The 16,871-nt window shown below is 48.5% G+C and overlaps 1 protein-coding gene across 1 annotated transcript; it reads right to left on the reverse strand.

Moving 5' to 3' along the window:
- Nucleotides 1-2,063: 2,063 nt before the first annotated feature.
- Nucleotides 2,064-16,559, reverse strand: LOC149371911 (uncharacterized). Its single transcript, XM_089566214.1, has 6 exons — nt 16,016-16,559; nt 14,488-14,906; nt 12,996-13,385; nt 10,209-11,173; nt 5,999-6,370; nt 2,064-3,256 (listed from the first exon to the last, which is right to left on the reverse strand). The coding sequence occupies exons 1-6, from the start codon at nt 16,402-16,404 to the stop codon at nt 2,846-2,848; spliced, it is 2,946 nt and encodes a 981-aa protein (XP_089422340.1). The 5' UTR covers nt 16,405-16,559; the 3' UTR covers nt 2,064-2,845.
- Between the last annotated feature and the right edge of the window lie 312 nt (nt 16,560-16,871).

A 16,871-nucleotide genomic window follows, 5' to 3' on the forward strand; every position in this document is an offset into this window, starting at 1 on the left:
AAATTACCAAAAAAATTGATGTGTTGAAAATGGTTGTATTCGCTTGTATGCCTCTTTTTTTATGATGTTTAGAAGTTTCCTGAAAGAGCGAAACAGCCCAACTAAAACAAAGGACCAAGGAGAGGAAAGACACGCACAAGCGTTGAACGTGAGAAAAGCTCATGTCATCTTCAAAAATATGTAAAAAATAGTAAAATGACAACTCATTTGTTGATTCGTAAACACCTGCAGGCGTTCATCTCGTTCCAGTAGCCCTATCTCGCGCTTAGTCAGGGCCCCTGAAGTGCTGCTCATACACGAGTCTGTTTCTTGGAAGATATATGCATTTATTATTTCCTGAAGAAGTTTGTCTTTTTGGCGATACAACAGGACAGTGTTACCGAAATACGCAGATTATTGGCAGGTTTTGCAATGTGAGACCGGTTTCGACGAACAGGGTAAACAAGATAAGGTCAAGGTTTTGTTTATTCAAGGTTTGTTCATGGTTTTTGTTCAAGGTATTGTTTGTCAAGGTTCGACAAGGCAAGGTATTGTTTTCCGCGCCAAACAACCTCAGCAAGATTCCAGATTCGTTGAAACGCAGGACAGATAACGATAGAGTCACAGAAGGATGTGGTATGAGTCACGGCACTCGGCACGTGCAGTGCACGGTCGGCGCGGTATACCGGATCCCGTTCTAGTGTGGCCATTTTTATGTGGGCCAAACAGGCAGGTGCCTAAACGAATGCTTGTCAGAACACGAAAATTTGTTGGAGTACCGGGTTCGAGGAATATTCACTCAACTTTTCATTTATCATATCCACTCCAATCTTCGTTTGTCATTTTTTCGCAGTGACTTAACTTAGAAGGGAAAAGCAACCTTTCACTCTTTGGAAAGTCAAATAGGTTCCCAGTTAGCAATAACAGGATTCCTACTTATTAAACCCCCACGTTCGTATTCGGTATCTTGTTAAGAGACCTGGTTTGTTCTCGCAAATGTTATCTTCCTCTCTGTCGTCATAGTGCACGAACGCGATCGCAGCATTAAGAACGACCCCCATGTCAAACAAGTTTCTTCGGTTGAAATTATTTTTGTTATTTAACCATAAACTTGGAATTAATTCTTCGCCGTATCTTAATCTACAGAACACCAGACACTCCCACCCCCTTTCTCTAACCCCGTACTTTGCAAAGACTAACTTATTTCAGCACTCTTTCTTTCCACAAACCATCAGGGACTGGAACAGCTTACCAGCTTAGTGTGTACGGTCTCTTGACCTGATAAGTGACCATTGTTGGTTTGTTTTTAGTTTGTTTTGTTAGTTTTTTTCTTTTCCATGTCATTTCGCGCTGCTCGTTTTCTGCTTGCACTTTGGTATTATTGCTCAATTTGTGTTCTGTTCTGTATCCACTCCTGCTTGGGCCTCACGGCCTGCAGTATGCCATAAATAAATAAAATAAATAAATGTCCTATTTTCAGGGTCTGAGATGGCTCGATTTTTGCTGCTAGGCTAGATCCCCCCCCCCCCCCCCCCCCCTTTGCTCGCAGCAGATTAGGGTCACTTCAGACTGAGCACCTTCAGACTGAGAGTCCTCTTTCTACAAGAGTGCCACTGTGCCTATGGCAGTGAGTCATAAATATATAGAAAAAAATGCCACGAAAGTAATTTTACTGAATACAATGTGACCGCAAGTACCAGACCCAGGAAGAACCGCAGGATGAACCGCCCTAAAATAAAGGAGCTAACAAATAGCTCGGGTCACAAGCTGGGAGAAAGGTTTTCAAAGTAGGACAATTCAGCACAAGATGCAATATTGCTTTGCCAAACACGGGAAAAGTAGGAGGTCAGATTGCTTTTGTCTCTAAATGTTGCAATATGCCCTACCTTAGCCCCACTGAAAGATAATTTCGGCAGCGAAACAAAGGGAACCCCTTTGAAAGACCTTTGTATTCTCTGCAAAACTGTTCGTCGCGTGCATCATCCGTCCATCTTCAGCTGAAAAATTGCAGACTGGCTGAAAACACTGATGAGTAAAACGAACCAGCCGTGCATGTTTAAGAGCAACACACGGGTCTTCATACTTTCAGGCACTTTCAGGAAAGACTAGGAACCTTAGGTGACACAGCAGTAGCACAAGATCGTCCGATGGTCAACATTATTTTTGGCTAAATGAGAGACGGATGACCTTGTCAACGGGACCTTCAATCATGCTGCAGGGAATCAGGGGATCACAACACACACACAGTCAGTTCACCGCGGTAGCAGGCAACAATAGGTCCCCTCCTGGTCCAGCCATCGAGTAACGTTATCAACAGCAAAAAAAAATTGTTTTTTCTGATTGCGAGAGTCCAGGTTCTAACAAATGGGAAGTCAGAAAATTAAAGCACGAAGCAAATTGGCTACAACACAGCAACGCATAGGTACTAATAGTCCTCGCAGTCTTCCGGAGAGCGCAGCACATAACGTGTTGGCTCCATTGGTATGTAATAGGCCCCAGTCACTAAAATGGCTGTTACTGCTGCTCTTCGTGCTTAAATTACGTTCCCCCATTGACATTTATTAAAAATTTATAACAGGACAAAAATCTGCTTATGAATTTAACACACAAGCCAAAATGCGTCAGCGGGTGTACTAGGAGAGAAACAAAGTCGTTCGTGTCGTCTGAGCATAATCGTAGTCAGTCTCTCCCGCGTTTGATCGCACACTAAGTCCAAAAAGAAACGCACATATATCCCGCACTTTTATGAGTCCATTAACCTCTCGGTTACGTATCAGCAGGTCTAACAAGGTGATGAGTGATAAGGCAAAGGTCTTCGTCATACTTAAATTGCAGTCATAAAACGGCCCCAGCCTACCCGTTGTCATCAGAGCACGCAGTTGTCGGAGACGAAATCGGTTCTCTCGGCGCATTCGAATGCCGTGTCGAACTCGGGCATATTGTGCAGCGGCAGCATACAGTTGCCGCGAGGCGACAGCGGGTTAGGCCGCTGGTCGGAGTTGCACCAAAGCAGGCAGAACCGCGTGAAGAAGATAACCTGCGCGCGCAGCCACAGAGTGCTGAATGCGTCCGAGCTGCCCGCGGCGCGCCTGAAGATCGTCGCCAGACTGTCGTAGGCGAGCCGTAGGCTGTGGGCCCCCATAAACATGGCGCGGCGCTGTTCCTCGTCGTTGCCAGCCACTTCAGTGTGCAGCCCGAGCCGCCGGTAGAGGCGCTGCAGGCACTGACTGCTCTCATTGTACTTGCGTAGCGCCGCCGGTGTCCACCAGGTGTGCTGCTGGCAATGAAGGAGGATAGGAAATTTATTGAATTAATGTATTTTTCAAGGACACTCGTATGAGAATCTAAGACTGCTTCTCCGTTGTCCGAAACCTTTCGCTTATTGTTACCATCTGCGCAACACAACAGATCACTTCGTTGGGAAAATATGAAAATGTGCGCATGAGGAGGAGGTATAGCTCAGCACACAAGATATGGATGAGACACAAGCCTCTCCTTAAGAGTATAACGCGATTGCGCTAGTGGATGCTGCCATGGGTGGAGACCCTTCCCGAGAGACCTCTAGCGACCAATCATTAAATACCATGGTTTAAACTGCGCGAACAAACGAGGACACGGCGGAAGAAAATACACGACCCAGGCGCAGACTAACAACTGATTTTTATTCACGGAAAGATGCCTATATATCCTATTTCATAGCCCGCGTCTTAACAAAACACTAACAAAACAAAAACAAAAACGAGTGCGAGTCGGCAATGTGGAGGGTTGGCCTGATTTTTTATCATCCGGCCTTTCGGTTTTTCTTTGGCGCTGTAGTGTGATATGGCAGTGGCTCCGTAGCATGTGAAAAAGAAAAGTGCTATATTGATTTCGTTTCGTTTGTTTCTGGTTTGGTTTGGTTTGGTTTATGGTTTGGTGTGGTTTTTATGGGGTCTAACGTCCCAAAGCGACTAAGGCTATGAGAGACGCCGTAGTGGAGGGCTCCGGAAATTTCGACCACCTGGGGTTCTTTAACGTGCACTGACATCGCACAGTACACGGGCCTCTAGAATTTCTCCTCCAAAGAAATTCTAGCCGCCGCGGCCGGGATCGAACCCGCGTCTTTTGGGTCAGCAGCCGAGCACCATAACCGCTGAGCCACCGCGGCGGCGGTTTGGTTTATGGGGTTTAACGTCCCAAAGCGACTAAGGCTATGAGACACGCCGTAGTGGAGGGCTCCGGAAATTTCGACCACCTGAGGTTCTTTAACGTGCACTGACATCGCACAGTACACGGGCCTCGAATTTCTCCTCCAAAGAAATTCTGTTTGTGTTTTGTTAGTATTATGTTAGGACGCGGGTTATGAAATAGCATATATAGGCACCTTTCCGGGAATAAAAATCAGTTGTTAGTCTGCGCCTGTGTCGCGTATTTTCTTCCGCTGTGTCCTTTCTTCGCGCAGTTTAAACCATGAATCCCCAGCAACTTGCCCAGTTCTCCGTCCTTATGAACTAGCTTCTGCCTCGGTTGTCAAGTTTGCTCATTATCCGGAGGGCAGGTTGTGATGACGTCACGAGGCCACCCTGGCCTCATAGGGCTGCCACCTACGTCTACCCCGGCCAATTCTTCCCTCATAGCCCCAATGACAACGCCGGGCTTTCTGCGGAGCGGTAGCCGTAACGCTTTCGCGTTAAATCCACATGAACACGTTAAGCTTTTACCTCCCTCCAACGCACTCGCAGGCATCTGGTCATTGATAACCGATATGCACTCAATCAACGCTCCCTCGTGCGCAGCGTGGGCTCGCGCAGAAAATCCATTTCTCAGCGAGCGTGACGGACGGTCCGCTGATACGCATGTCGCCAGCACTGGGAATCTAGAATGCCTCAGATATCTCCCTTTCCCTTTGCTGTCTTCAGATGACGCGATCGTAAAGATCGCGTCTTCGGAAGGGCTTGAGCTGGTCTGATATATCTTACGGAAAGCTCCAAAAGTAAACGGCACACAGATAAAAACACACTAGACACGCACGTAAAAGCTACGTGCGCGTCTCGTGTGTTCTTTGTCTGCTGTTCGCGACTTTTCCCCAAAAATATGGAAGGCGACGAGGTTTTTCACCTTTTACGGTCCTCCCCCAAATCATCACCGCCAACCAGTTTTAAACAACCAGTCAATGTTCTCTTAGTCTATCATTTACGTTTTCCAGTCTGCGGACATATATGTACAGGCAAAATGCAACTAAGTTTTCGGTGTTGATCACAGCCCCGCAACACAGCCTAGCGATAAGAGCAAGCATTTTCTGGACGCGCTCTTAGTGTTTTTACACGCCACCTGTCTCCGCTTATACCGCAACTTTCCGCGTTCTGTGCAGATAGGAAAGAATACTATCGTGCAATACGCGTGCCTCCAGTCATGCAGAATGTCTGACGTTTGTCACGGCCCAAGCGGTTGATGGCAGCAGTTTTAGAGCGGAGGCTTTACTCCTCCTATGCAAAACCTCAAGGTCATGTCTCTCCGAAATGACCTTCAAGTGGCGGAGCGGGGGGGGGGGAGGGGGGGGGGGGCTCTGACGTCATACCATGTGACTCGCTGAGCCGGCGGCGTTCGCTCGCCTTCGCAACTGTGTTGAGCAACGTGATTCGTCGCTCACCTTGCATTTGCACTGAAACACGTGACTCGCAAAGCATTGCAGGACGTTCACAGGTAGCCATGGAGGATTCGCGCGCTGTAACCAGCGCTTCAGAAGTGTATCGTAGACGGCTGATTGAATCTGATGATCAAGTCTTCTCTTTAGTCAAGCAACAACAAGTCAAGTCACTGATATACAATAAAGTTCGCAGAAAACCGTTTCTGACCATGTTTAATCGAGCTTCCGCCCTGCATACCAGGTTCAGCCTGGTTGACGACCAGCCAATTTTTTATGCTCGCATTGCAGCTCCGCCTGGGCACTGCAAGTTGCCTATAGATCAGATTTAAAGGTGAATAATTGTTTCATGTATCCCTCGCGCAACAATTACGTGCCGTAAAGAGCAATCCATACAACCTGGTCTGGTACCTTCCGCTGCTGGTCCGAGTCAGAGGCGGCTGTCGGCACGACGACCTCCAAGATAGTCGCGGCCAACAGCGCCCCCACGGTGCCGTAGTTGAAGGACGCCGGCACGCCGTCCGAGTAGAGCAGCGGCGGATGCTGGAAAAGCGTGGGCACAACCACCGATTCCAGCGAGGCCGAGTGAGCCAGCTGAGAACGCTGCTCGAGTCGCAGCAGCAGAAGCTGCACTCGCGTCGGTGGATGTCGCAGCCGCAGCGAGTGCTCATGCTGCATGACGCGCACGAAGAGGCGCACGAAGTCGCCGCCAGTCTCCTCCAGGAACCGGGCCAACGACGAGTAGTCGGGCTCGGCTCGGGTGTCCCCCTACGTCAGTGGATGGTTTTCGTGTACTTCAAGCGGACAAAAAAATTCAGGGGGCACTTTGGCTCTCTAAAGTGCTACAAGGCGAAAGCCTTTCCTGGCGCACTGTTTGGCATTAACTGCGAGACTTTGTGCTGTACTAGTGCTTTGACTACACACTTTGACTACATATTACAACCTCACACTTTGACTGCCGACTTTTACTGCTTTAGCACGACTCTCTCTCTGCTTAATTAAATGACTTCGGTTGTATCCATGGCTCTGTTCGCTGTAATGAGGTATGTGATGTAGTCACCCACTGACACCTTACGCCCGCTGTCGGAGCGAATGACAACTATTTTATTAGTTGTCGTTTGCTCTAGAAGGCGGCGTCAGTAATCCGTGGGTGACCTCATTAGTGAGAATCCGAGCATTCTGAAATCATAACCATTTCGACCAACCGAAAAGCGTGACACCTCTGCTGACAAGCTTCTGTCGACTAGCTTCTGTCCCATTTCGACCAACCGAAAAGCGTGACACCTCTGCTGACAAGCTTCTGTCGACTAGCTTCTGTCGACAACTATGAGGCATTGAAGGCCTTAAAATTCGCCTTAAAATTGTAAAAATGCGGAGGGGAATTTTTCAGACTTCCACCGTTTCGGATATTTCAAGGACAAAGCGGGAGTCTAAACATGCGAAACACGAAAACCGATCCGTGCAGCAGTGTGTCGCCGTCTCTACAACTACAACGGTTTCCTGCCGGTGGGGTATTTTCAAAGGTCCCGATCAGGGGGGAAATTTTGGACTGAAAAACGGGGGCTAGGTGGATATATGAACAAAGTTTCGCTTTCCGCGATGGAACGAAAATGGTCAGGGGGCAGGAGCTGCAGTATAGGAGGCAAAATCACGTCCACCAGCTGCATGTGTTCTGTGGGAAATCTATCTGCGTCTTTTTAAGAGGAGCAGCAGAGCGGGCTAATAGGCATTTTTCTTTTAGATATGTGACGTTTTTTTTTTTTTTCAATCCGTGCCTGAAGTGCCCGGATTATGAAACAGCTAGGTCAGTGATTCTATCCAAACATGTTCTGCAGCCGAATTCAGTGCAATCCGCAACAAAGCACGAGTGTTTGCTAACTGAAATAGGCAGCACTATCTGCTAGAACGCTCGCAAAAACATCGAATAGCGGCACTGCCTCGATGAAAACTAATTTTTAGTTTATTGAAAAATCATTTCGTACGATGACGTGTGAAGGAGGCAGCAGTGCGGGCACAAATGTGCAGCCACGAAGAGGTGCACAAGAAAAAAAACTAGAAAAGAACTACAGCGGAGTTCGTCGGGCGTTCATCATTTATACTAGTAGCAGTGAATTCTTCGCACATACATTTATAGAAAACTTGGTCACATTTATGTAGCCAGCGTTCCAATTATCAGGTTATGTGGCATCATACAGTGCTTCTCGCACTTAGGCCGTGGTCTCAGTAGACGCCTAAAGCGTTCTTTTGCAGAACAAGAGAAAAAAGCAGCGGTTCTACCAAAGCCTTGAATGGCTGTGTAAGAGAAAAACTGCTCTTGAGATATTAACTGAAAATGACACTTAAGTTCTTTTGCAGATATCTTAATGCCCATGCGAGTGACGAAAATTGTCAGGGCTGAAAGGCATTCAAGTATTTTTGGCACCATTGCGAAAATTGTTACTTTGTCTGAAAATCAGGTTTTAAACTGCCCAAAACACCTATTTTTCGTAGCTTTTAGGAAGGCTACCTAACCGACGACCACTTTGTAATCGTGTTAAAGGAGAAACTATGTTTTCATCATAAGGCCAAGATTATATGTGGAACAAAGCACTCTTTTTCAAAGCGCTCTTTTCAACGATAAAAGAACTAGCACAAGTAGTAAACAAAAGTAACGAATAGCACCTGAATGCAATCTTAAGTAGTGCACTGCACGGGCTCGGGCCGGCCCGAAAGCCCGGGCCCGGCCCGGCCCGCGGGCCGGGTCGGGCCGGGACATGATTTGTTTTGCCGGGCCTGGGCCGGGCCCGGGCCTGAAGTTGCGGGCCCGGGCCGGGCTCGGGCTTAAAGCTGCGGACCTGAGCCGGCCTTCGGTTTGTACAGAAACGGTTGATGTCCGACTAGTCATTCACTATTGCAGAGTGAAGTACACAACTGCGGCATTGGAGCAGCGAAACGGATGAGCTATTGGTTATAGTACGCGCTGAGAAAAAACTGTGCTTTATTCATTGACTTATTTATTTCCCTATTTCCGCGCCGCGGTGTCTTAGCCGTCAAATTTCTTGGCTACTGAGCCGGTGAAGCAGGGTTTGCTCCTAGCCTCGGCGGCCGCATTTTTATTTAGGTCCAGGCAAGCATGACAGCCGTGTACTTTGTAGTATCATTGCTCGTTGAAGAAACCCAGGTGGTCGAAATGATCCGGAGTCCTCTGCTTCGGTGTCTCTCACAGCCCCCACAACATAGGTTTTATTTTTAGCTATATCTTTCTCATGAGAGAAAATTCACAATCTAAAGCGCGTTTGGTTTTCTTTTTGATCAGCTGGCCGGAAGATCTCGTACATTAGATAGCCAGAAAAGCTTGCGAGAGTTTGTAGATCTCATCTCATGACCACATCTATCCCTCCTCGCTTCTTCAAGAGCCTTGTTGTCATGACAAGTGTTCTGCCCTATAAGTTATCACGTGATTCGCGCGTTATCTTTTGGTCCACCAGTAAAAGTAAAATTCAACCTGCCTTAGTTGGCCATTGATCGTTCGTCATCCCAAAACATACCTATAAACTATTAGAAATGCATTCGGGAAGAACATATAAGTTTAGGATGCTTATAGTCTTCAAATACACACTGCGAAATACTCAAGCCTTTTAGCTTTTTGTTTCTGCTGAAAGGCGACCAGTTCGGCTATGAGTTCAACCTGAGAGATCGCGTTCACTAAAAAAATGTCATCCCACTGCTTGCGAGCCAGCTTTAATGTTTATACTTCGCTGGCGGCAAAATATAACTGATTAAAATCATGGGGGAATGAAAAGTAGTCTATTACGCTCGTATGCAGCCCTTTTTATTTGGCTCTCGGAACTTCCGAGTTTATCTTTGCGCACGTACACGAGATCACTGTCCAAAAGACAGGCCTGGCGAGCGCTACTGTTAATCACTTCCTTCTGGGTTAAAAAGAACCAACTTTCTTCAACCCAAACTGTGGTTTCAGAACCTTTGTGGGCGAGTTCCTTATCGATATAGTCGCAGTCTGCTTGCCCAGAGAAAGCAGTATACCTCAAGCGTTACTGTGATACGGGCCGGGCCCGGGCTGAGCCTCACTCCGGGATTCACGGGCCGGGCCGGGCTCGCTACAGCGATAATTTAGCGGGCCTGGGCCGGGCCCGGGCTTGAAGCCGCGGGCCTGGGCCGGGCTCGGGCTTCAGGTCTCGGGCCCGGGCCGGGCTTGGGCCTCAGATTGTGGCCCGTGCAGTGCTCTAATCTTAAGTACACTTCCTTCTTGGCGATTGCAGCTCAGAGATACATCCAGTGCGAAGTCAAACAAATCTGACCCCTTTCTATATATCCATTCTTTGTCGCGTGGGCTGCCAAATTAAGCGTTAGAAATCACGCAGTATGTTGGTGCTCCGAGACGGCAGCTCTGTGTACGCTCTTCTTACAAAATTATTTCGTAGTACTCTTCTAAACCCTTTCGAGAACCAGAAAAGAAAAGCGACCATACTATACTGCATGATGTGCCCAAAAAGTAAAAACTCAGTGGTAGTCAGTCACTTTTCTTGAAAGTACAGCATTTTTCGGAAGTGAGCGCCTCATTACAAGGCAGAGAAATAGGAAATATCATTTCGAGGAAGCCACTTACTTCACTGTCCTTGGCGACGAAGATAAGCGTCGCCCTGTCTACCTTTCCCGCAGCGTCGTTCCTGGCCTTCTCCGGCAGCCACCTAAATAGGGCGGCGTCATTGGACGTCTCTTTTAGTTCGTGGAACATCGCGTAGAGGACGCGCGCGCTCTGCTCCAAGTCCAACAATCGCGCAACAAGGTGCGGCCACGCGTACCCAAAGCACCTCCTTAACAGGCCGAGACAGAAATGGGCCGTCTTTGAAGAATGCGCCGCGGCTCGCTCTCTGGTCAGCTCCAGGGAAAGCAGGTCAGCATCCAGATGCGACGCCAGGTACAACGCAGCCTCGCTCACTCCACTGTGGTTGTGTATCTTGCTGAAGGCGCTTCGGACGTCTTCGGCACCGGATGCGAAGGACGTGTCCGAAGCACGCATGGTTCCTTCACCGAGACCAACGGCTAGGTTCAAGGCAGCCATCCAGTCACTAGCGCTCACTCCCGGCACCAGATTCTCGAGGAGTGCGGGCAGCGGCCGCCTTTCGTCTTCCACCGCGACGTCGTCGCCCAAGTCCAGGTCGTCCGCGATAAGCTTGTCGAGGCTTAGAATCAACGCGCGCTCGTCGGCGTCTTCCACTACGCGTCTCAGGTCGCTCTCGAGCTCTTCTCGGTTTCCAGACGTCGCCAGCTTGCCGAGCAACGATCTTTCGGAGGACAGTCGAAGCACCGTCTTGCCATTATCGCTTAGCAGGTCGAGAGCGAAGACCGTGTGGAATCCCGCCAGTAGTGACGTGCGCACGATCAGCCCCACGAGCTCGCGGTAAGTGCTAGCGCTGCGAATCAACGTCCAGTTGAGACGTTCGCGTGCCGACGCCAGCGTCGCCGTGAAAGCCGCGGCCATCGTCTTCTCCGAGACGTAGATCTGGCACCTCTGGTAGAGCTCGCGCAGCACCCGCGTGCTTTCCGCGCCTTCGACGTTGTTGGCGAACGCTGCATAAACATGGATAAGGCATAATTCACATCACACACTAGTACTTTTACACTGCGGTGTTTGAAACTCGATGCTTAGAAGTTGTGAGGCAAACCAGTAGGATTTTCCTGATGAATATCCGCCCTTCCACGAATCCTTGGTAGACATTTCGAGAAAGCAGATTCGCATGAAAGTAGAGTTAGCTTGTGAACACGCTACGCTCAGACTACCGCCAGAACAGAAGTTGAGAATATGTGTACGCATGATTACTCTGTTCTTCCATCAGTAAGGCTACGACCTGTAGATCTGGGTGTTCTCGTTGGGAAATGCTTGTAATGTCCATCCTCTAGTTTCCAAAGTGCATTCAGCTCCCGCGGCTTTATTATTCTTAATATTCATAACATCTATACGAAATGCCAGAGACGGACGAATTTTTTCAGTTATACAGAACATTTGAACTCTGCCATTGCCGTGGAAGTACAGTGAGTTCAGAACAGAACTCTCCCTATAATTGATTAATGGTTTACGACACGATGGTATGTGCTGGCTGAGTGCAGCAATATCAACTAAGTGTTCGTAAAACACTAATTACGGTGACGCTTCCCTTTTGCTGTTCTTATTTTCTTTTGTTTTACGCACAATAAACCTGCGGAGGTTTTCGAAGTGTCGCTTAGAGTACTGAGGAACTTAAGCACATCACACCACTTTAATGGCTAGAAGTTTGGTTCTTTCTACAACGGAAACAATATATATGTATATCCTTCCTATTGTTTTTTTTCTATGTTTGTAGAAAAATTGGCGTGGTATCAAAAAATAGTTGATCTTACTGCCTCCAAGCATAAGTCCGAAACAGTGCAAAGCAAATCAATAATAAACGGCGGAGTAAATGTTTCAAGCTATGGGTATGGACACGTGGAAAAAGCTGCCGACTCGCACAGTTCCTTCCCACTTGTATTGTTGACGCTAGCAATACTGATGCCCTTCGAATGAAAACCAGAATACCTGAATTTTGCTACTCTTGGATAAAACAATCTACTCAGCTCTACCATCGTTCAAGCCTCACTTTTGAACGCCTTCTTAAAGCTATATAAACCACGATAGCAGTTCCGTTCTGAACAGGTCTAGCATCCGTAATAAGGAAGTAATTACTAACTGGCCTCCGTACAAGCGCCGCCTTACGATTACAAAGGAAAGCTTTACAGCTCTGACAGATGAACTTTGTAGTTTATACCATCTATTCATAAGCCTTACCATCACAGCTGCTTACGGGCTCACAGCATAGCCTCCTACGAACAAAAATGTTCATGATTGCAAAAGAGCATTCCACGCTATGTTTAATGCCTAAAAATAAGCACTAGCTACGACACAGTCATATCCCTGCCCTTACGGCATGTGAAGTCCGCCCTTCACGCTGAAAAGGTGAAAGAGGTAACAGGAGACCGCTGACCTCGTCGAACACATTTACCTGCGTACCCAACAATTCTGGACAAAATCATTTTTGAACAGGAAAGAGTTTAGGAACGCAATGATTTCTTATAACGTAAGATTTCGCTGTAACAATCAATATATCCGCAGAGCTCCCATCGGCAGACTTGCATTCTTTTGCTATTAACGTTTTTCCTATAATCAAAAGCGTCCCCCATTGGTTTTCTATGGCAGTCTTGCTCTATGCGAGCGATGGGAGCGCTACAAAAGAAAGATTTTGCGACATATCGGAAGAATGGACCATTACCTGCAATATTTCTATATCAGTACCTTACAGTTTTCCAATATTAAAAATTTTTGTCCAAGAATGTTGGACATGTATATAGACAACAAACCGAGCCTGTATACAGTTCTCACCCTTGGCGTTCATCCTGTATCTTTCAGGCTGTAGCTCCTTGGAGAGGAGACGCTTATTGATCGTGGAGATGGAGGCGTCCATGTTGTCCCTGAGGAAACCGCCGGGGTGGTCCTCGTCAGTGTCACGGTCCAGCCATGAGTCGCACACGTAGCCGTAGAAATCGCTGCACGTGTCCCTGCTGGTGTTGATCAGCCGGGACAAGTAATCGTGGGCTTCGATGCACTCGGCCGTGTCGCACAGCACGTACTGCGTGGGAGGCTTGGGCGAGAGGAGCAGCAGCAGGGCCACCACGGCCAGCGCGAAGAGCACCGCCAGCACCGCGACCACGGCCGCGTACAGGTAGCGCTCCTGCTTGCTGTTCGTCTCGGTCGCGAAAGTCACGTTCATGGCTGCAGTCGCGAGCATGCTTAGGCTTCTTGCCGAGAGCCGTGGGGCAATCGTGGGCTTCTGGTGCAGTGTGATTGTGAAGTGATTGCAGATTTTTTGCGAAAGCCTATGAGCACCAACAAGCGTGACAGTGACAAGCGGGACAACCGTGAAGGGCATTCGCATTCTTCGACGTTCCTTGCATCTAAGTGCAAAGCATACAGGCTGTTCGCACAGCTTCTTTTGGTCTAGTCATCGATGTGCTTCAAGAAAAAAAAGTGTTCCACTTCGCGGGACTCTGTCCGGTGACATATGATACGACGCCAGAAATTTTTGCGCCGAGTGAGAATCTACTGCCGGTGCATTTCAGTCACACTTGTCACTCATGAAAATTCGCGAAGTTTCTGATCGGCTGTATTTTAAGTGCACCTGGTAGTGGCGTAAAGGTGGTTTGTGTTAGTACATATGCTGGTGTAATTTTTACGCTCCCTGTTTGGTCTTGTTTCATAGTTTTTGGCTCTACAGTGTACTTGAAAGCTTATTTTCTTTTTTAACTCGTTAATTTCTTTCAGAAACTTAATGAGACCTACTAGCCATAGTCTAGGTGGCCAGTCACAGTCATTCCTGACAACCGTATAGCGGATCCCAGTGGCGCTAGGTTTCGCAGTACGGTATCAGAAGCAAAGACCATAACCATGATTCAAAGTACGCTTTCTCTCTGGATCTGTACTACGTAGGCCTTATAAATACATGAAATTTTTGCACCCCGCGTTATCTTGGCACATATATAGCCTCCTTTCTTGCTACTCGGACGTGAGGAAACTTAATGACTGCTTTAGAACGAAACAAGTTAGAGCAATAACTTGACTCTTCTTCTACCCTCACAATTTCCTCCTTTAAGGCAGTGCTCTCTCATGTCCAGAAACGATTTATCTCAGTCACGTTATTATCGCTGGCGCATTCGCATTGGCCTGCAGGTAGCGCAGCAGTAATGGCGTCTATGAACTGTGTATTACCATTACGCGCCACACCTGCTAACACAGCAAAGCCAACACCTTTTATAAATCCTACCTTACGTAGCTGTCTCAGTCGTTAAGCGCTAACAAAGCATTCTTGTTTACTCACGGTAGAAGGACCAGTGAGACGACGACAGCACCTGACTCTTCTTCATGGCGGCCTCCCGGGATGACGCAGGCGTGAAGCTCTCCTCGGCCGAAAACCTGTTGTCGACTTCTGCGTCTCGGTTCTTGGCAGCTGAGGCGGCCTTCGACTTCCTGCGCTCCCGGCGGCTGTCTTGCTTCTGCCGAGGCGTCTGCACTGCAGGATGAGATGCCCCAGGTGGTTGGTGGGAAACCGCGACTGATGCGTCCACAGCGGCTGCGCCAGCGACGTCCGCTCTCGCCGCTGCCTGGGAAGTCGCGACTGCCGGCGCAGGGGGATGGTCTTGCAAGCTTTCCGTGCCGCCTTTTACTCCAGCAGTGCGCGACGGCCTTGATGGCTTGTGCGTGGCGCGCGGGATAGCAGCTGAGTCAGACGATTTAGACCTGCCAGACAGTCGACATGTTCTTAAGAAAAGAATCGCCGAGCTTTTTTCCTTATATAGGGTATCATCTCTGTTATAGCTTACGTGCAATCATTTTCAAGGCGCTATGAAATGATTTGGACTGCAATGGTGCGTGATGTTAAACTATATGTGTGTAAGGGCTTTCTCTTACGCTTGTAGCGCGCACACGCTGATATACTGCTACTTATTTAAACCTATTATTTAAAGCCTACGTTTATTAACTGCATCAGTGGCATAAAACGTTGTGTGATGTTGCGCCGGAACTTAGATCAGTTGTTCTCCGTGCGCGACTTCCTTGGTCGACAGTCGTGGTCGTCTTTGTGAACGCGGCATGTTATTCAACGGTGGTAGCGTGAATACCCGAGAATGCGCAGAATATTCACAGCGTGAATACATAGTCAGAAAGAGGAAATTCGGTGGGAAAAAAGAGGATTGGGAAGGAAAAGCCATACAATAATTAAAGAGCCAGCGCTCTTTTCTCAGGCTAGATCATGTTTCCTTACTAAGAGGCAATATGGAAGCAAGCATGACCAGAGAGAAGATATATGCGTAGCATGCGGCAGCAGTGTAAAAGCATTAAACTTGTAATGCTACACACTCAGGTATTAAATATCAGCCTTCCAGAAGCTCTGGGCTTTAGAGACATACTTTAAAATTTTAAACTCCAGCAGTAAAGGCTCGCAGAAGATTTCAGTACTGGTGGCGTAAGAGCATAATGAAAAAAAACTGCTCGCACCATCACAGAAATCAAAATTCTCTTGCTTAATGGGCAAAGAATTCGAAAAGAAAGCAAGAAATAGAGCGAAATAAATAAATCAGCTACTGCAATGCATTAATGAACGTGGCACTTGCCACAGTTCCAATTCAAAGGGTGGGCCAGTAAGGTCTATCTGCGTAGGTTGTGCGACTAACGCGGCTCAACTCGTGCCCTAAGCCTAAGCGCACGCAGATGCGACCCAGCAGTGCCTCCCTGGCATCGCAGTCATGGCCTACACCCATCAGGACATGGGGCAACAGACGGGGAAGTTTCGGATAAGACTCGCTGCAGAAATACCTCATGCAGATGAGGTCGCGAAAAACAGCACTCACCTGGCGACATGGAGGCTGTGCTTGGACTTGTTCAGAGCTGCACTAGCTTTGGCATCATGCGCGCGTGACGCCAGTGAAGGCAGGAGAGCCTCCGTGCCTGAAGAGCGGGACTTGGTGCCGCCTCCGGGCGGCGACTTGCTCTGTATGGAAGGCAGAGAGGGCGCAACAGGGGAAGCGATTGCACTGCATGCCCCGGGTAGCGGTGAAAGCTCTGGTGACACGGTACATCCGCCTCTACTGGTGGGGCTCACTGTGGGCGGCGCGCTGGAACCGGCGCTCAAGGTGGGCTGCTTGCTGCTCTTTGGTCGCAAGGACCTCCTGCGCTTCTGCCTCGATTCCTTGAGCGACCCGGGTTGCTGCTTGCCCTGAGGGTGCGTGCCGGGGTCCATTGGCGGCCCGGTACCTGTCGCCAAAGGTCTGTCCTGGAGCAGGGTCGAAGAATGGGATAGGCAGCAGAAAGCGGAGCGCTGATAAAAGCGGCCGTCGGAAAGCAGCGTGAGCTTCTTCTGCGTGTCCTCGTGCACCCGTGCCACGGGGCTTCGTGCCGCTTCTTCTTCAGCATTTTTCGCCACGCAGGTAGCGTTTGGAGTGTTTATGCAACGAGCTTTTGAAAACATGTTATTGAACATAAAAAGTGCATCAACGGGTGGGTCCCAAGTCCAGATGTCCCCATTGGAGTTATGGCCTCAGTTGTTCTATCCATCGAGCAGTAACTGACGAATGTTGAAGTGCATTATTTTCTAACTGTTCGAGAGAGCTCCAGGTGGTCGAAATTTCCGGAGCCCTTCACTACGGCGTCCCTCATAGCATTGGTCGCTATGGGACCTTAAACCTGCATAAAGCATAAACCAGTTCT

This window comes from Amblyomma mixtum, chromosome 1 (genome assembly GCF_055824585.1).
Source record: "Amblyomma mixtum isolate Tamu chromosome 1, ASM5582458v1, whole genome shotgun sequence".
Classification (NCBI taxonomy): Eukaryota; Metazoa; Arthropoda; class Arachnida; order Ixodida; family Ixodidae; genus Amblyomma; species Amblyomma mixtum.

What these genes read in the sequence shown, in the direction of transcription:
- LOC149371911 (XM_089566214.1), bottom strand. Translation starts at nt 16,404, where the DNA reads ATGGACCCCGGCACGCACCCTCAGGGCAAGCAGCAACCCGGGTCGCTC. An exon ending in GTCTCACTGGTCCTTCTACC is followed by an intron (nt 13,386 to 14,487) that starts GTGAGTAAACAA and finishes TCGCGACTGCAG; the next exon opens with CCATGAACGTGACTTTCGCG. An exon ending in ATACAGGATGAACGCCAAGG is followed by an intron (nt 11,174 to 12,995) that starts GTGAGAACTGTA and finishes ATGTTTATGCAG; the next exon opens with CGTTCGCCAACAACGTCGAA.